We start from the raw sequence: 27,512 nt of genomic DNA on the forward strand, positions 1-27,512 counted from the left end.
AAAAATAACTTGATTGTCATAAATGCCCCTGTATAAGCTGCATCCTGTGTAAGGTACAGAAATAGCTACATCCACATATGAGCTACGCCCTAAAAATGCTTACAATATACAGCTGTAAAAGGTCAGATCACACATGGCAATCCAGTCAGGTGGAGTTTAAAGGGGAAGTACGTATCGTGGAGTTTTCAGGGTTTTTGGTATCTTTTGTTAAAAATGATGAAATAAGACCTTCAATCAGCTGCCAGACAATTCTAGAATGACGAGAGGAAAGAAATGAACTCAATTCTTGACAGGAACAACTCGTGATCTGTTCTAGCACATTTTGGAAACAAAAAATGCGAGAACTTGAAAAACATTAGCCTAACAATTTTCAAGTTTCAATCTATACCGGCCTACTCTGTCTCTGGCCAATTGACAGTTTTATTGCACTGGCCAGGGATAATAATTTTATAACAAAATTGACAATTATTTCCTTGTTTCTGCTGACAGACACACATCTTTAGGTTTTGAAATGACAGCAAATTTGCGTGAAACTTTCCCTTTAGCCCATTTGAAGGGCTCAGAGCTATGGTGCATTCCAGATGACGTTTTGTTGCTTTAGCTAAGATTCACCGGAGGTTTTGCATGTGGCTTTGAATTTCTTCAGGAAACATTGTTCCAATGTTTTCTCTGCTGCTTTGCGCCTCGTTTTGTGATTAAAATGGAAATCTTGCCCATGATCATTAGTTTTTATTGCACACGAAGCAGAAAACAGAGAATAAAACATTGGAGCAACTGTTTCCTGAAGGAAGTCAATGTCACATGCAAAAATTCCGGTGAATCTGAGCTAAAACAACAATAAGCAATCTGAAATGGACACAGGTCAGTAATGCACTGATCTTCAACCTTTCAATTTATGTAGAAAGGTAGAATTATTCAGGAACAGGGATGGTGAGGGTGCATGAACAAAGAGTAGACAGCACAGTGGTGACGGCATCCACCTTCAACCAGATGAACGCGACTTAGGTCATTTGGACCTTCACATGTACAGTATGTTATTAGTATTGGTATGTTGTATTATGTGGCTAATGATTAATCCTTATCCTTGCGATTCCGATTTCGTCGAGCTTTTAAATGCAATTGAGATTCCGTCTTGGTTTCTTGATTCACACTGTAACGTGAGGTTCCTTACGCTTCCGATTCAGTGTAGGCCAGCCGGCTTACAGGTTAAAGCATGTTGTCTGCTTCTCGCGAGAACGTTTGAATACGTGTGACTGGTGTGACTATACAAAGTTGCCATAAAGAGTTTCACAGTGCCGGGATCTTGGCGTTGCTCGCACGGTCAGTATGTATTGATGTTATTATCGTGTGGCACGAGGCAGTGAAAGCGCGGATCATGCGCTTTCTGCAACTGATCATGAGGTAGGAGACGCTTCAACTCCTTGTATTGGCCCACTGTGAAGGTTGCAGAATCTAAGGAGTCCTTTCCAAGGTCGGTAACCACTGCAATGAAACCTTAGTATGATAACATCTTCTGTCTTTATTAGCCAATCTTAAACGGACACTCATCCATCACTGTTACATGGAAGGTTAGCATCCATTTTCCAACGAATCCATCTCCCAGTACTGCTTCTGTTCTTACTAATGCTGGATTGCTCGGCCCAGCCGGGAAACGCTTAACCTACTGCTATTAATAACAGCAATGCCGTCAAGCAACAGAAATCATCCGTTTTCCGTAAACCCGGTTTACTTTAAATTTGTTCTTCGGCGACACACTCAGCCCGCCAGTCACTGTACCGTTTCTCATGATCCGTTGTCATAGTTAGTCATATTGAGAGAACGTGAAAAGAGGACCTCTCTGTCGACTCTCTAGCTAGCGGGAAGTAACATACGCCTGTATTTGTGCACGAATTCCCTTCTTGATTGCTTTGCTCTGTTCTTCTTTTGTCGTACATTTTCCATTTCAAGCCCTCACGTGACTCGCGTTCTCTGGAGGCACTTTTCATTTCTTTCCCTCTTTGTAGTTTTCGAGGCACTTTTTTTCTGGTAATCAGCTAATATCCCTTTGGTAAGAGTTGGTGTTTCGGTCTCTTCCCGTTCAGCAATCTTAATTCAGTTTGAAGCACCTGAGGCTATTTCTTAACGGAACTTTATCGAAATAGTCTAGTGGATGCTTATGGCTATGGCAACAGAAATCTAAAGTGACTTGACGTAGATCGTACGTACGGTGACGACGAACAAGAATTTGATCAAAGGTAATATAATGAACAACAGGAACCTGGTTTCAACTCCTAGTAAAGCAAAAGTTTTGAGATAAAACTGAAAAAACCTACACAGTTCTGTTTCTGCTCTGTTCTGCATGTATTAATGATCTTCATTCACTAGATTGCCTGTTTGCTTGATTGATTTACACGTGTCATTAATGTTTCCCTCATCCTTTGTTTTTTTCCTGGTTTTTGGCTTTTTTACTCAGCTAGCTACGCTCTGAAATTTCTAACCGAAGATGGCGGATAGTTGACGATTGTCCCCCCACCCCCGCCGACCCCGATAGTCAATTATCAGAATGCATATGGAAAGACATTGCCCACGTGAAGTTATCTATTAAGTGTCTCTTGTTTGCCTTAGTGAGAAAAGACCATTGTAGTAAAGGGAACTGGAGGCAAGGCTTATGCTTTTTAGCATTGTTAATACAAAAGCCTGTTGTTTGCTAACAATACTAAGGATTCACATTTAATCAGGACTCCGGGTACCCCATGTACACCGAGATCAAGTACTTTTCTCCATTCAAGTCTAAGCAGGTTATTTTTCAGCCATGCCTATTTCTGTATCAATTGGGTCCCCGGGATACCACTTAGTCTCTCTCCAGGGCTTTCTACCCTGCGAGCGGAGGAAGATCGAAGGGATCTCTGCTCACAGGGTAAGGGCTTTCTGTCCTCAGGTCATTGCAGTTGTCCAATTACCTATGAAGAAGAGAGATCTCAAAACAGGGTTGCCAGTTTATCATCTCCGTAGCATCTATCCTGATTTATACGCATGGGACATTGCTCGTTCCCCGAAACGGAATTGGGGAGATTGTTACTCGATTTCTACCCCTGTAGATCAAAGAATCTGGGCCCAGTTGTTCAAAGCCCGATTACAGTAAGCTAATCCTGGGTTAACGTGAACTTTGATTCGAGTTTATTTACTAACCCATACGAATTCTTCGAAAAGAGTTTTGTCCTTCAGTTTTGCCTTCAACTTTTCTTTACCATTAGCTTAAATTGATTATTATTATTATTGTTATTATTATTATCAGCTTAACATTAGCCTTTAAAAAACAGCCTTAACGAGCGAAGTGAAACCAACATTTAATCATGGATTAGTGTTAATCGGCTTTCGACCAACCGGGCCCTGGAGCCTGGAAATACCTCCGCTACAAGCCATTCACGTTAGAATGAGCGTGTTGGGCAAGCAACTGGATACGATGGCTAGGCGCGAAGCACCCTATGCATGGGAAGGAACATCATGCTATTCCTTGAAGCAGTGACGGAATCATCACTGAGCTCAATTCTTTCCGGTCATTTTTATTTTTGTAATAGTAAAGGCTTTATTTATTTATTTATTTATTTATTTATCCATTCATTTATTTTTTAACAATTTTTATTTGCCTTACATGACACAAGATTTACAATACTGAACACTACTAACATTACTTACAATATACAATACTAAACACAATAACTATATCTACATTGTTAACAATACTTACAATACTTACAAAACTAAAAGTACTCTGACAATGTCCACACTACTTAAAGAAATAACGCTATGTCTTTTAGTGAACACTTTTTCTTATTTTTACTAAAAAAAACGCATTAATTTGCATCAAATACAATTTTACAAATTTTCCACTGATTACGTACAATAAGATCAAACTAGAAAGCAACTGCTGAAGATTCTTATTGCTTTATACATCAAATGTAAAGTTACAGCTGTACGGTCATTTATTCTCCCTCAACTTCGCTTCCCTCAATTAAGTTTCGTTATCTCTGATCACCATAGACGGCTAAATGCCGAGATGGGCTAAAAAGAAAGGATTAGAGATCTTAAAGGATTAGTCAAAAGCCAGAGAAAATTCACTTCGTACAGAAAAATCAGTTTGCCTTCGTAATGCCTCACTACCCTTTTGGTCAAACACATGGTTTAAACGGTCAGCTTTCGAAATATTTCCTTGGTTTATGATCAGTAACGGTTATAATGGTGAATTCACGGCAAGGGTCGCTAATTTTTTTTTAACCTGATATATTCGATTATTTTATTTTATTAAAATACAAACAGAAACTACATTTACAAAGCAATACATAGCAGGAACTACAAAAATCCACAGAACAAAAGTTTTACTAGAAGGACTTCAGTACAATCTACCTCAGCGAATAGCCATTATTAAAACAAAAATACCCACGAAACCGACTGACTAATCGGTCTGAAAGCGATGCGTTTTGAAGCTAGCCCGCCGTTTATTGATTCACGAAATAACTTTCTTTTAAACTATCAGTTTTATTCATTTAAATCAACAAATGTTTAGCCCGAAGCGGTAATCACTATGCAAGCTATTGTTTGTACCAACTCTCTATTGGTAGAATTAACAAGTACGCTGATCTGTCACAAGTAATCATGGTTTGTTTTTGGCTAAACGACCATGAAGATCGCAAATAACATTATCAGACAAAGTTCACTCATGCTGAATCGCACGATGAAATAGTCACTCGTGGATGAACCAGGTGTAGCGCATTTCAAAAACTAAGCAGATAATCGATATCGCCTTGGTACTATTTTGTCCGACTCGATTGTCTGCAAATCATATGCAGAGTTGACAAATTATGGAACGTGCCGAATGCGAAGACTGTTTTGAAGAAGAGAGTTGCCTTTCGGATTCAGGATTTGGGGACCTAGTTTGTGAGTAAAATTTCAATTTTGTGCAGTTTGTTAAGGCCAGTTCTGTTTTCAGTTTGCTCAGCACTGACATCCGATAGGAACGCAGGCTAACGTTAGGCGACTGAAATATTGCAGTAGCTAGTTTACATTGGCGTTTGTGAATAATGATCGACTCTCGTCTGGCTAGAGTTTAATTTACCGCACGATATTGTTTTTAAGTTTTATTTGTCTCCTAACTGTATGTTCACGGTCTCATATACAAGTTAAATTGAACAAAAAATTGAACTGTTTAAAGTCTTAAGATTATGAAGAAACTGTGTACTGACACAAATCATGGTGCAAACAACAAAGACTTAGGTAAACAGTGAAACATTTCCTTATATTAAGAAATGCAAAAACTCTTAGTACGTTGATCACAAAAAAGGCCGGACTATCTACCATGGTTTCCTAAAGTCCTCTATCTTATGTGTTGGCTTTTCAACCTAATATATATGTACACATTTTTTTTTTATTTCAATGTCAATATCAAATGCGAGTGATAACTTGCACATCTAGTATATGTGAGCAGAACTAATTGAAAGCCTACCACTAACAATTCCGCTTAATTTTGCATCCAATGGAACTGAACGGAGGTTGTTGAATACAATAGCTTTCACGCCTCGACTGTGTTAGAGTGCGCGTACGTGACGCGAAAAAGGTTTTAACCAGTTTTTCAGGCTACCTGGTTATAACATTTCCACTGAGTGTACAGAGTGCGTGTTATAAGCGTTTCAGTGGCTGATAAAGTACGAACGTCTTAAGGAAGACAAGTTTTGTGCGTCTTTATCCAAGCGCACATTTACTGATAGGTTGGACTTGATAGGATTGGAGATGGTTTTTCATGGGACAGGATGACCGCGGACTGTGGCCGTATTTTTCAACTTCATTTCTCACACACCGAATCCTGGTGTGGATAAAACTTTTCTCTTCACTCTTGTGACCCACACAATAACAGTATTGTGGTTGCTGTAGCTAGTAATTACGTTCTAACAAGTTTGTGACTGATTACGTAATAGGCCGAATAACTGGACTAAGTTTTAAGTTTCAAAAAGTCCGCTTAAAGAGCCACTATCACTTAGGCTATGTCACAACAATAAGTAAACTTTCAGTAAAACCTGACAACTCCATGCATTTTCGGGCTTATTTCTTAAAAATATAAGACTTGGTTTGAACGCAGAAGTCGATGATTCTCTACTCAGGATGAGCTTTTTAGAATTTGTCCAGGGAATGAGGTCAATTAGAGAGGTCGTGTTCAGGATCTAGAGCTCGATCTTGTTCCCGAGCTTACTCCATTTGGATAATCTCCATCAGATCTCAGTGAGTGTTATTTTGAGTTATGTAGTCTCAAAATCTACCGTCCTGTTTTCGTATAACTTGACTGATTGCATGTTACCGTGTAAATGAAGACTAATTTGAGAGACGACCGATATAGCCCACAACTATCTTGCGTTCTTGTCGATATGATCAACTCTCTGTTCACTTCTTGTCTAACCTGGAATAAACGTCTTTTAGCAAGTAGGATATTGCTTTGAGATCTGATCCACTGGCTACCTACCATACCACAAGAACACCTAGTTGTACACTACTGAATGATTGTAATTTGTAAATATGTCTGTTTTAGATTTTAAAATGTTTATCAGTTTGGGGAAATTGTTTTATATAGGGTTAACCTCATAATTTCCCATTTCGGGAAGTGTTGTGTTGATTAGTTGATTTCCTGAATAAAATATTATGTTATGTTTTTGTCATAAGTTCTTTGAAGAAACCAATCCCTGGCCACTACCATACCGATGACCTTTGGAATCTACCTACCCTACCCTCCAAAGTCTAAATCATCTCATGATATCGAGACAGAAGAATGTGCTGGATTTTGCTGCGCGTGAACCGAATATCTGTCGCACATTTCACGCGTTTCTTTTCATTTTCAACGGTCTGTTTAAATCCGTTTGTTATTTCGATCACAGCAAAACAATGCTGAAATACGGAGTCTTGTTTTGAATACTGACAGCCGGACAAAAGTTATGTAATTATTCGTTTTCATTGCTTTATTTACATCGTTGCGAGAGTCAACTTGCCGGCATAACTGTATCAGCGCTCGTTCTTCAATACTTTCTTGTTGAGTTTCGAGGCTATTCGGGTTGTTTTTATTTGCTGAAGAAAAGAAAAACTGGCGGGCCTGGAAATTATTAAACGTTCTTCGTTTATACAACATGGCGAATCGGCTTGTAAAATGGAAGAATGCGAAGACAAGTCATGCTTGGCCAATGACGAGACCAACGACGTCAGCTCGTTTACTAGTTCCGACGGCGTAGAGGATATAGATACCGGCTTTGTGGAGGAAACGTTGTCGAATTCTGATAATCTGGAGGTTGAAAGCGGGGTAGAAAGTGCGACAGGGGATGTAACTGAAGTGGAATTGTTGGATTTGAACTCGTACTTCGGTATCGGTGATGAAAACTTAAACCTAAACTTGGCGGACCTTGATCTCACCACGGAGCAAGCCCAAGAAACGTTGAAATATTTCAGTGAGTATTGCTTCTTGGTAAATTTGTTTTAAAGGGTAGAAGTGCGATAGATTTAGGCTATAACGTAATTTGTTTAAATTCGTAAAGACGAAATAGCTTTTTTTACCAGCTTAGATTATGGCCGACTCGATTTTATTTTCACATTGCATAAGATTCGAGTCTCAAAATTATTTGTTTCTTTATTGTTCCTCTTTCAACGCGAAGTATAAATTCTTTACTTATCCGTTAACTTGGATTGACTTTAAAATATGTATTTTTCTGACATGAAATTAAGCTTAAATTTTTCGCTAGCGTACATTTTTCATTCATGAGCTTGGGAGAAAACAATATCAGCTTGAGCTATTGACATGAATACAATAACATATGCAAAACCCAAGGTTTTGATTGTTTTATTAATCTTCTGCTTCTCTTATGTAACCAGCTGTAATGTTTTTGCCTTGGATAGGCTAATAATAAACATTGAGGCATTCTTTATATTTATATGTAAACCTTTGAGAAGATACAATGTCTATCTGGTCGTATCTTTGTCATGTGGCATGAAAGTAGACATCCGTAAAGTATTATTAATAATGCTACCTTAATTCATTACCTCTCAGTCTTTTGTTTACCTTTTCATTTAATTACTATAAGTCATATATTTATAAGCTTATTGTTATGTTTTGTCTTTTGTAAAAAAGATTTATTCCCTGTTTTCCATGCAGTGGGGTCATACTCAAAGTGTAAATTCAATGTACCAGAAAAACTGTTATCCTTCAGTCAATTCCATCAGTGTCCATCATGATTTTCATCTAACAATACTGTTACTTCATGTCATTGTTAAATAGCTAGATAAAAGCCCTGGTTTACTGTAGTTTCTAAAGAAACTGTGGTGCTGCAACAGTGGGGGAGTAGAAATGGATGCTTGGTTTTATTAGTCAAAAAGGTTATTTGGTCACCATAAAGACATAAGAGAGATTGGAGTGGTGATGTTTCAAGTGACAGCCTTTTGTCAGAGTGAAAAGAAAAGCTGACTAAGACATTGTTAAATATTTGATCGAAGACAATACTTTCATCCAACAAAAATGTTCAAATATCATCTATATAATATAGACTGCTAAATGTTCTGACATTATTGAAGTAATGAAATGTCTTACAGCAATGTTAGAACATTTAGGTGGTGCTTCAGACATATTTATAATATCACCCAGACTGATTGGTTCTGAAGGTAATGTGAATTTTGCTAAACAGGCCACTAAGGTTGACCACTAACAGTTATTGAGTTATCTATTTAATCAAGTAGATTTCCAGAAAATTTTGCTTTTTTTCTTGGTTTCAATATTGTCATCCTAAATGCATGAACCACTGATATTAGATGTACATTGCTATTTTAGTATTACCAGTTTTGAAAAGAGCTATAAAAAATATTTACTGACCTAAAGTTTGTACAAGAAACAGAACAAAGGAACTCAACCAACATTTTTGCAATACAGGCCTCAGTCTAATGCAACACACAAGGGTTTTATGACCCTAAAATTTACAAACATCAGACAAAATTTGTTTAGCATATTATTTTACTTGCATTTGACCTGCATGCACATTATGCAGCTTGCCCAAAATGTTATTTCATTTTCCTTGCGTTAATATAGGGATGTAGGCTAACATTTTTCAGATCCACTTTCAAATAAACAGCAGTTTTTTTCGTTCTTTTTTGTATTTATTATTTTGTTACGGTGTTTTTGTATTTCCCACTGTAACAAACCTTCCACATGCTTGTTGTACTTTTGTGAAAATCATTGTTCCCTTTGTGAAGGCAGGGTGGTATAGGGGTCAGAATGATTTTTTTTGTCTAACTTTCATTCAGGAGATAGAAAGGTCTGTGAATTGAGGCTCGATTGATTTTTACATAATTTGATTTTTTTTTTATATGTAAAAATCAATTTTTACATAAATTGATTTTTTACATAATTTCCTTAGACAGGAAACTTAACTGCATAATTATTGTCTGTGTCCTCCTAGGCATACAGTATAAGCGGGTACCTGGACCCAGTGGGTAAAGTGCTCTCCATTGGATAAAATGTATTTCCACTGACACATTTTATCTGTTGGATAGTGATTTATCCCGTCTTTTAGAGATAGGCTGGTGTGCTTAAACCTGTGATTGACTGTTCCCATCCAGGAAGGTGGTGGTGGTGGTGGTACTAAGGGGGGGGGGGGTAAGTTCTGGCTGTGTGGGCTACACTGTACTTGGGCTCAAAGTGTTCTGTTATGTTACTATCTTAAGGGAAGTTTTTGTTTTCATTGGTTCTCCACATATTTTGGAAAAATTAGTATGAAAAGACTATGCTGGATGCCTACAAGTGCAACCATTTTTGGACTGCAATTTGTTATGTATATTGTATACCAATTAGAGCAAACTCTGGCATATACAAGTAATGAACATATATTTCTCTGTACTTTATGTATGGATCACCATGGTTTTCTTTTATGCTTTTTCAAACTATTTTAGTGTTAAATGTACATCGTTGATTTTGTGTGTGTTCTACTTCTTTGTTAGTCTGCTTGATAACTTTTTTTTAATACGATAAGCAGAAAATAATTAATTTTGATCAGTTGTGTGAGGTTTGTAGTGGTCACTGTAATTAATTCCTGGTTTTTTTTTAACCACTTTATGCCAATATAGGGTGTACTAAATGTACCTGTATTTTGTGGTGGAAACACTGGTGTGCATATAATTTAAATACTTATATTTATGTCCATACATGTAGTTGCATGTATTGCTAAATGAATCTCAAAACCATTAACCTTATTAATTTGAAAGAGAAAATGCAGAAAACAAAAGGCAAATTAGTTTTCCAAAATTATCCCAAGTGGTTCCACCACCTCATTGATTTACAAGTCCTTCACTAGGAACTGTCATTCAGTGGTCAGCTTTAGAAATCAACATTTGAAACTACAGTGTAAAGTGAATTAAAATTTTTCAGGGATTTTTGTGATTGGCAAGCTTATGCTTAGCAAGTGACTGAGGATTGATCCTGTCTCAAACCAAGCTCAGAATGATAATTTATAACCCTCCATAATGCATGTACTTATTGCCACACTTTTTTTTTATAAAGTTGTATGTCACAGAAGCCATATTGAATTCATGGTAACAAGTATTTTTGATGAACAACTGATAAATTTTGTATCATTGAAAAGTAAGAAGACTCTTTATTGTGCAATAAATTACAGCACTTACATGCAGAAGGTGGCTAATGTTGGAAATGTGACATATTTTGTAGTTCAAAACTAGCTCCCCATGTGACAACTTCAAAACTTTCCTAGACAGCTGCCCACTTTGTATTAGCATGCAGACACCTTCAGCAGTTGCTAAAAACCATTATATTTTTACCTTGATTCAATTAAATGTTATTGTTTTAAAGTCCTCTTTGCCATTATGGCATGATTTATTGAATTATGGTGAATAATTTATAACTTTCACTCAGACAAGTTACTGACTAAAGTATATTGCACAGTATTAGAGAGAAAATTTTACAAGGAGAAATTTGTAAGCGGAAATGGGTTAATTTTGGTTAGCTTCTGGACATAAAGTGAGGTAGTAAATTTATCTTGTTTCTGGAGGACACATCATTGCATCATTGGAAAAGAAGAGATTATAGTTCTAGCCCATTCTGAATAGCAGATATATTGATTAATGAAAATAACTGGATATAATATATCCTCATGAATTCACCACAAGGTTAGATTTAGTTAACATTTTGTTCTTTTTTTCGTTATTTAAATTTTTATGAGCAGATTCATCAAGAAAGCTATAAAAATGAAACTGGAAATGGTATAATAATTATGTGGATTTTGACATTACTGCTCAAATTTTGAGAAATATGATATCAATGTTTATTCAAAATTATTGTTTAGTACTTGGTATTCTTGGTTTTTTAATTATCTAACTTGAGTTTTAAAAGGTTATATATTTCATATTGCTTTGTATGCTGCACAGCTTTCTGCCTTTCATGTCATTGCTAATACAGTAAATTAAATATGTCGTCACTTGCCAAATGCTAAAGACGAAGGTTGTGTTATTGACAGTATTTTGATGCCAGTAGCAATTAAGCAGTTTCTGATATTGTATCAGTTCTACCCATTAATTCCAATATTAACAAGTTTTTCTGACTTTTAAGAGGTGGTGGCAAGAATTGTGTTCTTGGCATCTGATGTAGTAAACTTTTTTCATACATAAAACATTATTAATGTTAAGGAAAACCTCTCACAGGTAACTACTTTCAGGTCTATATTTTCCAATCTCCAGCTCTTATGGACAGTTTTGTTATACAATTACATGTACGTACATGTAACCTAATTAAGTGGGTAATAGCTTTTTGTGATTAGTCTGGGTTTTAAGCACAGAGGAGTCAGACAATAAGTTAAAGATAATAGTAACTTAAGTATATTTTCACGTAATGTAGCATTTGTCTGGAATGTTATAACACTATTGGCCCTATATATCAATGCTTCTAGAGAATTCTATACAAGTCGGCATGTTAACTGGTAAAATAGCAGTCGCGAAGAATGAATGGATTCTTACTTACTGTACTTCCAGGTTTATCATGTACTATATTACATTTTTTCTAGCCTTTGGAAGATTTTGCTGCTTTTTATTGTCCTGATTTAAATGAGTGCTCAATGATAGCAAAGAGATCAATGGAGTCCTATGCTATTTTTTATTCCTTACCTCATCTTTAAACAAAAGAAGCAAACTACGGCAGTGATATATTATGATGCTGAATAATTCCATGGTATCATCAAACTTCTAAAGTACACCTGTAGTCTGGTTTTAAAGACTGTTATTAAAAAATAATTTGCTGTCTCTTTGAGCACAGGCCTTCAAAGAGGTGACTTTTGTAGCAACTTGAGTGTTCATAATATTTAATTTTATGTAATTGTCATGATGCCTACATTAATATTTTGTAAGATGGTTGCAACTTTGCAAGTTGTCTATTGAGTGCAGATACATATTACTGATGGTGGTACAGGTTTACTCACAGTGCCTACATCTCTGTTTTTGCTTAAGGAAAAATAAGAAGAAGTTGTATGTTTCCCATTGTAACTGAATTATTGTCATCATTTGCTTGCAGCGTTAGCCTCTGACAGAACAAACCAAATGACAAAGACCCACAATGATCTGGACGCCATTTTACAACTCTTGCAAGAGGTTTGTTATTTTTGATCAGAAAGCTTGGGTTGAGTCCTAATGTCTCTGCAGTTTCATTAGGCAAGAAACTTTGCTCCACATTGCGATCCCGACCTACATGTACAATAGACTTAAAAGTGAGTTCATATAAGTTAAGTAAGTGAGTGTGCTGTTCACTTGGCAAGGCAATCAGTTTTGAGAGTTGATTCTTGAGACTTCATTTTTCAGTTCTCCTCCATTCTCCAAAAACTAGCATCTCCAAATTCTAATGGGGCTGGCATGGAAACCACCAGAACATTCCTCTCTTAACATACATTTCTTGATATATTCTGCCTGCTGTGCAGTCTGTAAAAAATGAGCAAAAAGGGACAGGTCATTAGGAGCTGGCAGCTGGCTATTTAGAATTATGTTTACTGCTAATAAGCAGAAATGACCACATTACCATGTTTATCCTACATTTTTCCACTGGCTACATGTACCTTCAGTTTCTCAATAAAATTGAGTAATTTTGCATTATCATCAAAGGGAAGAATTATTGTTTTGCACTATCCTCATCTATGACATGTACACATTTTTTTTTTTTCAAGAAAACATAAACCAAATTCATGTTTGTTGTTTGCCAGAAACTTAATTCTTAATCTCTCTAAAATTATGGTGGGCAACTGCATGTACAGTGAAGAAAACTGGGTACCTAGAACTTGATCAAAATGCAAGAAGAATGCAAGACTTTCTTTTAGTTTATTTTGGTGATATTGGCAACTTTCCTTTTGAAACCAGGTCTATCACAGGACAGCCTGGAGGAAGTGACAACAAACACTCGTACTCAGTTACAGCACAGAGAACGGCTGGCTGCTGATAGAATTGTTTGTTGTTTTTTTGCTTATAATACCACTGAGTTATCATTTTAATCTTTTTCTTGCACATTTTATGTCCCATAGAAAGAGAAAGACTTGGAGCTTGCTGCCAGAATTGGACAGGTAAAAACAAACAATGCCAATCTTTCTGATAGCTTTGACAACAAACCTGTGTTTCTTAAAATTATGTAATGCTTAATTATAATAAAACAAACAGCCTTCAGAACTGAACCTGGCAAAACACAAAATTTATTTATCATTGTGATTGTACATACTTGCAGTCCTTGTTGGAAAGAAATAAACAGCTCCTTCAAAAAACACAGGCCTTTGAGAATTTTGTTGCAGAGTGTGATGAAAAGGTCAGTATTCATGGATTATTAGTAAAAATGATAGCTGTTATAAATAAAAGTTCTTTAGATACAGCTTGTTCAGGTAGGAAAAGAAAGGTATATATGTTGTAGGTTAAAATGAATCCCAGGTTAAAATGATTTTAACCTAGGTCAATTTGTATTTTCCTTTGTTTCAGACGTAAATAATTACCCAACCTAAACAAAGGAAAATACAAATCAACCAAGGTTGAAATCATTTTAACCTGGATTCATTTTAACCTACAACATATATAATTATTATAATAAATAACTTTTGTGGTTTAATTTTTTTTCAAACCAGTTATATCTTATTTTCCTTCATGTCAGATTCAGTAATTAAACAAACCAGAACAAAGGAAAGTAGGAAGTAAAATCAAACGACACCGGTTTAACTGTTTTGAAAAATTACTAGCCAATATTAAATTTAACCCACCGTCAATACCCCCCAAATACCTCCTCCAAAACTCTGAGTTCATTTAATAATTTAAAATTTCTTTTATTTCGCAGGAAACTCAACTTCAGCATGAAGTGTCCATGAAGAATGCTCTCCTTCAAAAATTCTTGAAAGATCAGGAATTAGATGAGTACTACCAGCTGTCGCATCGCTCAGATGAGGAAAGTCGCAGGTACATTTTTGTATGTTTATTTGTGTATCAAAGAGGAAAAAAACAAGGAGATGTAGAATTGTTGCACTTCATGCTTGTATGACTCCATTGCACCTGAAGAAATTCCTTCCTGCCATCTCTTAAAGGTCCAGGGTTGTAGCTAAGAAATTTGTCTGCCGGTTAGCTGAGAAATTGAGCCGGCTAAAGAATGCGCGAAGTGCCTTCTGCCGTCGGCGTAGCTGACGGCGGGGTAGGTATGGGAGGGGGTTGCCCCCTCCCATTAGGGGGGTCTGGGGGGCCTCCCCAGGAAATTTTGAAAATTTTAATTCAATTTGGTGCACTCTGGTGAAATCTAGGGGCTCTTTTATGCCAAAAGAAACAACCATTAAAGAGAAGGTCAGCTGTCGTGCCGCAGTTTAAAACGTGTGGTACAGAGATTCACCCTGAATTTATTCAAAATTTTCTCCTTCGCTTTGACGTTTCCATATTTCCTTCGTGTGGTTTTTGTTGTTTGGTGTTCCTTGAACTCTCTACCAGGTCTGTTCACTGTGCCCCTAAGGAGAATGACAGACCTGGCTTCTGAGCAGACAGTGCTTTGTTTTACTTCAGTTCGTCAATCTATGTTGTTTTCTTAATTCTCTTTTTGGTGAGCTCACTAGAAATCCATCAGGAGTATAAAAATTAGAAATAACCTAACTCTCCTACACAGAATTCAAAACCTAACTAAAACTAATCTAATCTAACTAAAACCCGTTTTTCATGAATGCCGTGTATACTCTAACATTGAAAATGAAAATACGTGCGTAAGATTTTCAACATTTACTTAACATTAAAGTAATGAGAACGAAAGCTACATGGCTTTCCATTCGTTCCGAAAAGATAAGTGCTTTTAAGTTTGCACTAGAATATCAGAAAATCGATTCTTATAAACGCTTAGAACTGCAAACAAAAGAGCTGTCCACTCGGTCGTTCAGCTGTTCATCCAGTTTCGCGGGTTCGTTCACTCGGTTTCTCGTTCGTTCGTTTTCGCCGGCGAGTCGGTGCTGGACCGTTGGTTCAGTTGTTCCTTCATTTGCCCAGTTCTTCTTGCTATTCATGAGCATAAACATGTTATAAGCAATAAAATTTAACCAATTAAAAGCTGTATTAAAACTTTACGAAGAAATTCCTTCATGTTTTTTTTCTCTGTCATGCAACAGAGAAAGACTTCTTCTTTCTCCGAACTGACACAAATACCTGGTAACAAACTCGTTCCCAATCTTTCGCAATGCCTTGAATGCGGGGGCTACCAAGCTTCGTGTTGACAAGATGGCGGACGCAGAAAACGGAAAGTGGACACGGTAAACAAGTTCTCAAAACAAGACTTTATTTCAATTACTTTATGGTATCGATACTCAAGGTAGTCAGGAGTTTATTCAACCTTTTCACTTAAAATATATTATTCTAAATCGAACAATTGCTTGTGGGTAACTAAAGAACTGTTCATTGCCTTTTTAACCGAGTGCTTGCCACCCAAAATTCAGCCGGCGATGACTTCTTTCCCAGCCGGCGAATTTAGCCGGCAGCCGGCGCTTAGCGACAACCCTGAAGGTCTGTTTACTGTTGCGATTGTTTTGCAATTTCTGTCGCACTTTATTTTAAGTGCAACTTTTATTGCACTCAGCTTGAAGTTTCAAATCACCTGTGTAGGCTAGAGGTGATAATATTACAGGGGTTTTGGTCGCATTTGAAATTTGATGCAAACTTGCGGGATTTCTCAGAAAATGTACAATCCCAATCCCAAAAGGGAACCAAAAGTTGCATAAAAAATGGCACTTGTAAGCAGGCTTTTACATTAAAATCAATCAATCAACCAGGAATTGTATGGTACATGGTAGTTTTTTTATACCATACAAATCACATGGTCTCATGGCAGTTTACAACAAAAAATTCTTCTGTGGGGTGAGAACAGATGTCAGCATGTAGTATATTAAAGGCTCCACTGGCAGTCACTATCAGTCTACCTATCAGCTGGTTACCAACAAACTGTGAAAGTCATAACATATGGAAGCTTTCTTAGTAGTGGTTGTACATAGAAACAAAATCAAAACTGTTTTAATTTGTTTTTTCTTTTGTAAATTCACCAGTAGTGACAGTTCCTGCAAAGATGATTCTATTACTTCACTGCAACAGAAATGTAGCGCCCTGGAGCAGCAAAATACCCATCTTATATTAGAGGTACTATCAACTTTGCTATGCTTGAATTTGTTATGAAATTAATGAAGGCTGCAAAGCTGTATTGTGACACAAATTGTCTTATGTGGTCCATTCTTGCACTTCTTCCATGACAACTGGATTGAACAAACAAATATATGCATATTTTTTGGTGGTGGTGGAGGTGCTCTAGATACACTGTCTCAAATACCTAATTGGAGGGAAAATCAGAAAGAAATTATTGACTCAACTTAAACATGACAGGTTAAAATTCTAACTGTCAGGAAGAAGGCTAGCTAGCTACAGTTAATTCCCTTTATTGCTTACCCGAGGGTGTTACCCTCAGGACCGCAAGCTAGCGTCCTTAATAGTGAGGGTCCATAACAACAGAAATTTATTTCAGCCAATTGTCTGTAATATATTTTTCCGTGGATTTAGCTGCTGTCCGCATTATTGGGGTGTCTGTAATACCGAGGTGTCCGCACGGCGAGAGTTGACTGTATTTACAAGTGAGATTGAAAAGTAAAACTGATCTGGACTATGATCACATATTCCATTTAGTATTCAGAGTAATTTTGCGGTAATCACTTGGCTATGCTGTCTGGCAGAAATTTGACATCTGGTTTGTCTGTCCAATATCTTGTTACATCATCAAACAAACAGTTTGATCCACTTGTTGAATTTCTATTTAAAAAGTAAAAGAATGTGTGTTGTAATGTTAGGTCAGCGGAACAATTCCAAATTTGGCCTGCTTGACAAGTTTTGCTAAGTAAATTTTGCATCTGGATCAACAGTATTTTCTGCTGAATTTGGCTGCGTTCTGCTGAGAAATCTGATATTGAAACTTGCATTTTTGTTATTATTAACACGACAGTTGTAATACCAGCAACAGTTGTGACAGTTTGACAGGTGTTACTTGAGGTTTAATTGAATTAGCTGCATGAAGAGAGCCTGATTTTAAATTGCATGTTAAATTAATTTTCTAGGCTTTGCAGTTAAAGGAAGAAACAGCTTCTGTTGAAATGAAGGAACAACAACTGGTGTTGGACTGTGTGAACCAACTAGGTAGGACAAATTTAAATTATGCCACTGTTTACCACATAGCCTCTGCCTATCCTAGGAGAAATTTGACCAGGGCTGAAAGATAACTATATTTGAGCTTTCCCTTCAGCCTTTCCAGGATCCTTTCAGATGGCAGATGGCTTGCCTTAGGGCAAGTGAGGACGAAAAGTTACTTACAGGCAGTGAAGTCATCTTGTTCCGGACAATTAAGACTTCACATCTGCAATATAATCGTAAGAAAGTAAATTTGGTACCCTAAAGAGATTGAAAAGCTGATGTTTCGAACACTAGACTTCGTCATGTTCTTACGAAGGTGTAGTGCTCAAATTTACTTTGTCAAGTGACACAATACTTTGGTAAAATCAAATATTCATTTTCACTCCCCTGCCTAGGCAGTATCACAGTGTCTTAAAAAACTAACTGCTTCATCCATTTGCAAGATAACGTGTTGCCTGTTCAAATCGTGCTAAGGTACCAATGGTTATGGTTAAATTATTGTTTTGATTTGTTTAACAGTGGAAGCAAAAGACCAGATCAGTGATCTGACTGATGAGATCTCACGCAAGGCAGAAGACAATATCAGACAGCAGGTATATCTATATCCTCAAGGAACCATTGTTTGCAGGCACTAGCATTGGTTTTGATCATAACCGTCTTTACGTCAAATTTTAGGACATATTTTTGTTTCGTCTTAAAGCGCCTGAAGTTTTGCGTGTGGTCTTTTAATTTAATCAAAGAACATTACATTGTGTACAACTATTTTTTGCTCCAAAGCATCTGTTTTTCTGCTTTTTTGCTTTGCTTTTCTTTCAATGACTTGATAGTTTGGCCTTGTTTTCTCAAAAACTAAGTGTAAACTAGTGTTAAAAAGAAACACATGCACAGAGTAATCATTATGTTTTCTGACTAATTGAAGGAAAGAAAAACCCCAGCCCTTGAACTATTTTCCCTAAAGTGAGGAGCTGTTGAATGTTCATCTCCATAAGTCAAGCAGTTCACTTTTCTCACTTCTCTTTCTTCTCTTTTTAAGGAGGAAATTACACATTTAATCAACACGGTGGTGGACCTACAAAAACGACACAAGCAAGTAAGGAAAATAATATTTCAAAACATTTTTGGTAGTTAATTAATTAAAGCTTGTAATACCATTTGTTTGTATAGTGTGATGCAAACACTTTTGTGCTTTATGATGAAAGTGAATTTCATTTAGGAATCAGGGAATTGTCACATGTAAGCTTGTCTTTGGCCCATGAGCTCACTTGACACTGTATTTGTCCAAGTCTAATTTTATTTTTAAAGTTCGTGCTTGGCGTTCAACCTTATTTTGAAGGTTTTGATGCAAAAAATATAATAATGACTACAAAAATGACTACAAAAATATAATGATAATAATGATAAGGTTACTGCTCTACTAGGAATTGATCCACAGTTATGATATGAATATTATTTTTCTTTTTTCAGCTTTCTATGGACAATGAAGATTTACAAAGTCTACTGAACTCTTCCCAAACAAATCAAAACCAGTTGAAAACAAAGGTAATTATCTTAATTTATTTTTTACACTACAAACATGCCCTGTGCGTGTATTCTGAATAGAACTGTAGTCTTTTGGATATGTAAGTCATGTTAATTGCATTGGACATAACAAGAACGCACTCTTAAAGGGGAAGTATCATCATTCATGGGGTTTTTGGTATCTGCCAAATAATTCTAGAATGTCAAGAGGAAAGAAATCAACTCAATTCTTGAAAGGAACTACTCGTGATCTGTTCTAGCGCATTTTGGAAACAAAAAAAGCGAGAACTTAAAAAACATTAGTCTAACATTTTTCAAGTTTCAATCCATACCAGCCTACTCTGTCTCTCTTTGTTTCTACTGACAGACAAACATTTTTGGGTTTTGAAATGACAGCAAATTTGCATTATAATTCCCCTTTAAATACAGATTGGAGTCAATACTGTATGGGATAGTAGATCAACAAATGAGTGGATCTTGGGATGCGTATCTGGCATCCCCTGCAGATTTTGCAGGGGCGGATGACATCATCACCAACTTGGCAAAGACCCTGGGATCAAGATCATCGAACGCACTCCTTATCTTTGATTATTACTAGTATTAATATTTATCTTAATTTTTAGGTTGATGATTTGCAAGAAAAATACCATGAATGTCTGGAGATGCTGATGGAAAACCAGGTGATGTGAATAACACTGCTGACTGAAGCAAAGTGACAGGATTCAAACTATCAAAAACCAATATATAATGATTGATTACTTCAAGTCAATCACAACAAATACAAATAGGCCATTTCTGAGTTGCTGTGAACCTCATTATGAAAGCGAGGCTACGTGCAAAACTTTTCATATGTTTTGATGATAAAAACTTGGCACTTGGCCTCGTTTTCATGATGAGGTTTAAAGCAACTCGCAAATGGCCTATTTAAGAGCTTGGTTGAAAACTCTGTGCAGTGGAAATTTGTGTGTAAAATTCAAATAAGTTTTGGTCTGGTATAGAGATTGATTAACATGTAAGAATCATAGCTCCATATTTATTTTTTTATTTTAACCCTTTAAGCCCTGTGTGATCAGCATCAAATAAAAATTCTCTTTGCGATATCAATGCTTATTCAACCCCTGAGGTCATGAGAATTAAGGATATGATCACCCAAGGTGAACTTGCCTTTTTCACTGCACACGTACATGTAGCCTTATGTCAATGCAAATTATGTTACTTGTTAACATCCTAATTTCTTTTTCAGAGGGAAGTTAAAAAGTTGAATTCAAAAATAGAGTAAGTGCAATGTTAACATTGATCTTGCTAAACATCAAGTTCATCTTGTTTACTTTTTGTGTACAAATTTAAAACTGATATAATGTTTTTGTTATTAACATCCTAGCGCTGACAAAGGACCCAGCAAGATGTCTTCTCTGTCACAACTATCATACCATGTAAGCAGAGTTGAAACTAACGACAGTTGCTTATCAGTCATTGCCTTACCTATCATATCTTTGCTTGATCAAATTTTAATTTTGTTTTCATATGAAAATTGAAAAAAAAAATTGTTTTTTCCAGTTGATTTATGGCCTACGTGAACATAAATCAAGGGGAAAAAACTTGGTCCGTAACTTACAGTATGGACCTTGAATTCGGTTAGTAAGAGGTATTTATTCTGCTATTCAAGGAAATTAATTCCTGGCTCTGTTCTTTTTTGTTACTCTTGTAGGATTCTCGTGATTCTATTGCCCTTGAGATTGAGGAGAGTGTCAAGAGAGATCTTACTTCCCAACAAGAAAAGAGGTTGGACAATTTCAATTTAACAATAATATATTACACCATGAGCGTGCGTTGGATTTGACATGACATATAGCTACACGCCTCGTTGGCTATGTCTTATATCCAACAAGTACGAGTGGTTTTATTAAGAACGTCCAAGAAATATTGCCAGATCTTGCTTATTTTGCTTTGCAAGATCAACCAGAAGACAATTTAATGGTCGCTATTTCTTGGGCATTTTATGATGTCTGATATATTATGACCGCTAAGCCAACAGAAAATTCTGGAATTGCATATGATCATGTTTTTAATTATTCAAATTATCATTGGTTCGTCCATCTGTGTAAAGAGAGTAAAATAAGAGTTAAATGTCATTAACAGCCGTCAACCGCCTTGTCATTAATCCTGTATTTGATTCTTCTTTGCAGAGAACACACAGCTCGTGTTATGGAAACTGTTCGTGCCATCAACACTGGCAGATCGTCAAGAAGATCAACGGAAAAAGGTCCACATCACCAGAGTACAAAAGGTGGGGCCTCCCCTAAAGGTGGGGCAGGCCTGCACTCCTCAGCTGCCGAAACTGAATCATCAGGAGAAGGCGGTAATGCTTTGGCTAACTCAAAGACTGGAAAACCTTTGCAAGGTACAGTTGGAAGATGTCTTGAAACTGTCGCAAAATGGGATACTGCTGACTCAGCGTTATCCAGATCAATCGTTTCTTATTTCTTTTGATAGTGTCAATGGGGAAAAGGAGACCTCTGTAGAAGCTACTAAGCTGCCTTTGGATTGGTTGATATATTACTTCAAATATTTGAATAATTTAGGTTTGACTTGCCTGCTCCTGCTCTTGGAAGCCTGCGTGGAAATCGGGCCTGACGCACGAGGGGAGCTCTCCTCACGTGTGGCACGCGCGCGATTCCCCTTATCCCTCCCCTTTCAAGCACCTGGCACACAGGCTATGCTCTTGGTCACCCATTCAGTTTCTTACTTCTCTTTGCCATAGTCGTAACTTTTAACTTGTAATATTAATTTCTATCATGATTATTTTTTTGTATAGTTTTGTTTAATAAATTCTTAATGTTTATTAGAAAATTTAAAATTGTAATTTGTCTCTTTTTCTAACCGGGCGTTGCTAGCATGGGTTCTCGCGTTCCGTTTGTTACTCATCCGTCTGGTTGTTTACATTCGGGTCCATGCAGGGTTTGTTGAATGAAGGGATTTAAAGTGGGCCGATCAAGTTGATTTGGTTTTTTAATTTTTATTTGACAGAACGGCGGATATCCTACGGACGACGCTCCTTTAGGGCTCCTGAAAAGCTACAAATTGTTAAACCAATCAAAGGTAAGATGACAACAACCTCGCCTCCAGGGTCGGGGAGAAGGGAGAGCCTGGAAACGAGGTTGAGATTAAGGACTGTAGCTGTTGCTCAAAACAAATTAGGGAGCCTTAGCAACGACGACGGCGACGGCAATGAGGACGTCAAAAAAAGCAACAGGCTTAATAACCAAAACAACAACTCTACACGTGCATTACACTTTTTGGTACATTTCTTTGCCGTCACTGTACGACTAGGACGTCAAATTTCCCGATGGGAAGTTTTATGGAGGGTGCCGGTAAACACACAACGACGAATTTTTCTTTCTCTTTCTAAACTTGGGTTTTCTCCAAGAATTTGACTCCAGGAAATTTCACCTACACTTGACATTTAAAGCGAGTGGAGTAATCTCGACAGCGTTTGAAAAAACGCAAATTCATTTTAATAGTGACGTTCTCATCTTGTATCCAACACGTGCTTGTGAAGTAATTGTTAATTATTTGTGTTAGAACCGATTTCTCCCATTGACACCTTTGCCATTTACATTGTAGGTTCAGTCACTCTGCACCAGTGGAAGAAGTTAGCCAATCCTACACTGAATCTAGCAGAAGAGCGCCCCGGGGTACACGTGAAAGGGCAGAGCCCAGAGGTGATGGAGAGAGAGTTGGCGAGGGAACGGATGGACTCAAGTGATTTGGATCCAGATGATCATGAATACGAGGAGGATCAAGCTATACACATGCGTGTGTCCAGGACTTCAGAAAGTGCTTCAGAGGCTACCAGTCTGGCAGGGACAGAGGAGGATGATATTGATGAGGATGGGCCACTTCAGATGCGTATAAACAACAGCCTTGACAAAGGCACTCCGTCTACAGGGGCTCAGAAATCAGGGAGCTTCAAGCGCAGCCCTGCTGTGACCCCTCCACAGAACTTGGGCCTGATGACCCTGGTGGGTGGTCCTGGTTTTCAGAGAGGACTCAGGGAACGCAGTGTTGATAGCGGGGGCGTTTTGACGCATCTTCTAAAAGGCCCCTCCACTACATCACCTGGCAACTCATCGGTTGGTCAGGTGCTTGCAGACGTGTTACACAAGGCAAGTAAAGAAGCTTCTGAAAAGGAGCCTACACGTGCCGAGTCTCTTCGTAACCTGGCAAAATACTTCAGCGAGAAAGAGCACGGCACCAACCCCACCCCAGTCAAAGTCAAAAGCCCCAGCACTCCCCCTGTGGTTCAGGTACCACAGACCAGCTCCCCCGGGGGTGGGGTGCTGTTGAGTAAGATTCTTGGTTCAAGTGGAATATCCGCAGGGTTGTCAATTCCTGCACCTATCACTACTACAGCTAAGACAAATAGTCTGCCTTCAACAACTAACAGCACGTCAACTTCTCCGAGTATTCTTACACGAAGTACCTTAGTAAGGAACTCTAGTGGGAGTAACTTGATGAGCTTGGCTCAGGGATCTATGGAAGAGGATGCTTCAAATAAGCGTCACAGTTTGGACTCATCTAAATTGCTGAACACCACGGCTGGGTCGCTAGACTCGGCTCCAGGACTCGATTTTTCTCAACTGAAATTCCCGACTCTGCGACGGCGCGCCAGCAGCGGTGATCTTCAAGAATTGGCTTCCAGTTCAAGCACCTTGGATGACCTTGGGGGAGGCGGCTTAGGAGCACGATTGTACAGGAGCTCTAGCATCGGAAACATGAAGGACCTTAGCAACGAGAGCTTAGCAGGGCCGTCCAAGGATGTTTCCGAGGGGGGATTTTTTGGACGTCTACGACGTAGTCCTAGCATAGGGAGCCTCACAAACCTTGTTCAGAATTCCAACATATCAGCTGTCCTTCCTCGGGCTACGAGTTTGGAATCATTTCCGACATTTAAACCCGGTGAGTCACCTCCTTCGCCTTCCAGGTTTGATCAAGATGGCACCAACTTCTTTGGCCGCAGTCTATCTTCTAATAATGCTCCCTCGTCCAGTGCGGACACCTTATCTGGTACCTCCGGTGGGAGTGGTTTCCCCATTGGCACACGATTGAGTGGCTTGGCTGGGGTCCGCGGGTTTTGGAGCCAAGGGGGTAGCAGAAGCGTTGAGATCTCAGCCCCAGCTGCACAACAACAACCACAACCACAACCCAAGAGTGAAGAACGCCTGGAAAAAATCAACAAGGCCTTCGCATTTGAGGATTTCGGCGGACTTGGATTGATGTCCTTCTTTGGACGAAAATCACGAGACTCCAGGTCAGGAAGCCAATGAGAGATAAGGAATAATGTTTGAGAATAATCATAGAAAAAAGTAATTTTGATAATGTAAATGAGCGGAGTGTTGCCTCTCCTTGAACAAGAAGTTCCGCTATAAAAGAACAAACCCCTCCTTCCTTTCACACCTTAACCTTTGTGGCCGTGAAATGAAAATTTAGACTGGTATGTTGTTGACCCAAGCATCCTCTGAAAAAATAAGGCTCAGAATCTCATAATGTGACCACAACAATATAAGACATCGGTTTCCACTTTGCTTGACAGGATTTATTCCGAAAACTAAGCCAATTTAAAAGGGAAGTCATTTCAAAACCCAAAAATGTTTGTCTGACAACAGAAACAAAAAAATAATGGTCTACTTTGTTAGAAATTATCACCCCAGTGCAATCAAAACTGTCGATTAGTGCCTCTGGTCAGAGACAGAGTAGGTCGGAATGGATTGAACCTTGAAAAATGTTAGAATAATGTTTTTCAAGTTTTCGCATTTTTGTAATAAGCTGGCGTTTTCGTATTTCCCCTCTAAGAACACCCAGCCTCTGTCCCTAGCATAAATGTGTTAACAATGTTTCATCGAACACGAGGTGTGCGTTAAGTAGTTACCTTAAGGGCGATTTAGACGGTACGATTTTCTCTTTCGACTGACGCATGCGATTTCTAGAGCGCGCGCTGCTTACGTCATGTAAAAATCGTACACAACTCTCGCCACTCAACATTGCCTCTACCTACGATTGTCGTTTTTAAAATCCTACGACATTTTTCGTGTTGTGTGGGTCTGTCGTAAGGATGTTGTAGGTTGATTTACACGACGCGATTCGTGTTGTAGGCATGGCGTAAGCGTGTCGCATGCGACAAATCGTAGGCAAAATCGTACCGTCTAAATCGCCCTTTACGGTTATTAATGCTATATTTTTTTACGTTTTACTTTGTAATTGATAGTGAAGTCACGCCTTATTCTTATTAATTCTGGGATGGCCTGTTGGTAAGGGTGATTTGTCGGTTGCGCCATTATTCTTGTACCTTAGCTGTACAAACGGTGTTTTGCTTGCACAGGTCGGGGATTTGTCCAAACGTTGTCATTTCGTCGGAAACGTTTGGTGAAGATCGCATCGGTAGTGACACTTACACGTGCTACGCGATGTTTTAGCTGTCATCTTCGTCATCATCATCGTCGTCGTTATCATCATCATCATCATCATCATCATGTTTGTTCTTTTTGCAACAACGTGTGGACTTGTAGCGTCTCCTGTGCAAGCAAAAATCACTTGCAGGCGCGGCTTTAGACAAGCTTATGCATTATGCATACGGTTACTAATGGAAGGGGCAACTTGAGAGGCTTTTCACGCAGCATTCTTTCAATTGTAGGCTCTTGTTTATCCGTGTGCTTGGAGGAAAGACACGAAATGCCGGTTAAAAAAATAAAATCGACTTAATGTTGGATTCACTTTAGGGACCTTTCATTATTAACACGGGAGGGGCCTGTACGGGGAAGGGGGCGGGGGGCGGGTCCCGGGGGTGGACTGACAATAAATGATGAGGGGGGACATTCATTTTTTAAAACAAATGTCCTAAAGTTTTTTTTTTTTTCTGCAACAATAACTCGTGAGAATAGCCAGACCATTGTACAATTTTTTATTTTGGATTTGTGGTACAACTGTTTCTTGCATGCTGTCAGACACTAGTAAATTATAAAGTTAACTCTCGCCTTGCGGACACCTCGCTATTACGAACGCCCCGATGTTACGGACAGCAGCTAAATTCTCGGCAAAAATAAATTACACGCGTTTGACTGAAATAAATTCCCGCTGTTACGAAGTCTCGTTATTAAGGACACTAACTCGTGGTCCCGAGGGTGTCCGCAATAAAGGGAGTTGACTGTATGTATCATAAGAATAATGTTTTTAATTAGCTATAATTAAGTGACAAGCAACTATATAAATTAATGGAGGAACTGAAAAAAGTGTTTTTCATGGGCACCGACAGATCATTTTGGTACATACGTTCAGATATACCTGTTTGGGAGGCAATAGTTGCTTCTATTATTTATTTTTTTTCAAACTATTTATTAAATTGCCCGCAGCCGGCGTCTGCAACTTCTTTTATAAAATGTCTACTCCAACTTTTGTAACACGGTAAAATTAATGTTGTTTTTATTGTTTTTTCCCCTTTCATCTGATCCACAAAAAGAGGCTAGGACTTTCAGAAAGACAACAATAGTTAAATTGGGGCTATGATACTCTGTTTCCTAATATTTTCTGTCCTTTAAGAAATTATCTGCAAAGAACAATGTTAGCTACCAGAAATGTTCTAGGAAAGGCCCTTAAACGATCTAGAAAGACAGCAAATGTTATTTTACATGTGTTTTTGATAGAATTGGGTATACCTTTTGATCTGAATATTATAATATTAAATCTTGGGGAGGGGACATTAGTTTTCTCGTGAGCTTTCGCATTTCCAAGCTGTCCCCCTCCCCTCCCATTCTGTGTTAATAATGAACAGGTCCCGAAAAGACCGTTTCTGACTTGTAAAATTATTGTTTCTAGGGCAAGTGTAAAGTTAAGGTGTTTGTTGGTAACTTTACCAATTAAATTAGTCAAGCTGGGGATGCTTGGCAGTTAATTTGTCGTAAAATCCTGCAAAACAGGGAATATATTTTTTGGTGGAATTCTGGACGGTACAGTTGTAAATAGATAACCGATGAATAAAGTTAACATTTGTTCCTTGTAAAGTGTTGTGTTTATAATATGGAGAGAATAAATGTCGACTCTCCCTATTTCTGCCTGGTTTTTCGTTATTTTTCTATATTTTTTTTAAAAAATCGTATTTGCGCGTGTATAAATTATGAGCTCCCAAGGCACCAACTGACGCATGTTTCACATGGGCCCATTTTCAGACTGCTTCAAACCTAGGGTGCTTACCATTTACATGGAAACCCGGAAATTCCAGGTGGAAAATCAAATGGTACGCA

The 27,512-nt window shown here is 38.0% G+C and overlaps 1 protein-coding gene across 2 annotated transcripts; it reads left to right on the forward strand.

Moving 5' to 3' along the window:
• Window positions 1-4,662: 4,662 nt before the first annotated feature.
• Window positions 4,663-27,272, forward strand: LOC146484808 (uncharacterized). Of its 2 annotated transcripts, none has more exons than XM_085104262.1 (17): window positions 4,663-4,914; window positions 12,566-12,642; window positions 13,560-13,598; window positions 13,757-13,834; window positions 14,351-14,469; window positions 16,575-16,665; window positions 17,628-17,706; window positions 18,220-18,293; window positions 18,734-18,790; window positions 19,165-19,239; window positions 19,842-19,898; window positions 20,462-20,493; window positions 20,600-20,651; window positions 20,927-21,000; window positions 21,405-21,619; window positions 22,246-22,317; window positions 22,843-27,272. In XM_085104262.1, exons 1-17 carry the CDS (start codon window positions 4,839-4,841, stop codon window positions 24,543-24,545), a joined length of 2,970 nt encoding a protein of 989 aa, XP_084960388.1. In that variant the 5' UTR covers window positions 4,663-4,838; the 3' UTR covers window positions 24,546-27,272. The 2 variants fall into 2 exon arrangements, with proteins under 2 accessions (XP_084960388.1, XP_084960387.1); XM_085104261.1 differs by lacking the exon at window positions 4,663-4,914 and adding an exon at window positions 6,778-7,457.
• The last annotated feature ends 240 nt before the right edge of the window (window positions 27,273-27,512 follow it).

This window comes from Pavona decussata, unplaced genomic scaffold (genome assembly GCF_977016875.1).
Source record: "Pavona decussata unplaced genomic scaffold, jaPavDecu1.1 SCAFFOLD_29, whole genome shotgun sequence".
Lineage (NCBI taxonomy): Eukaryota > Metazoa > Cnidaria > Anthozoa > Scleractinia > Agariciidae > Pavona > Pavona decussata.

Bases quoted from the DNA above. Each gene is read 5' to 3' on its own strand.
- LOC146484808 (XM_085104261.1), top strand. From the start codon at position 7,163: ATGGAAGAATGCGAAGACAAGTCATGCTTGGCCAATGACGAGACCAAC. The intron at 18,791-19,164 runs GTAAGGAAAATA...TTCTTTTTTCAG, and splicing joins TACAAAAACGACACAAGCAA to CTTTCTATGGACAATGAAGA. The intron at 21,620-22,245 runs GTACAGTTGGAA...TTTATTTGACAG, and splicing joins GACTGGAAAACCTTTGCAAG to AACGGCGGATATCCTACGGA.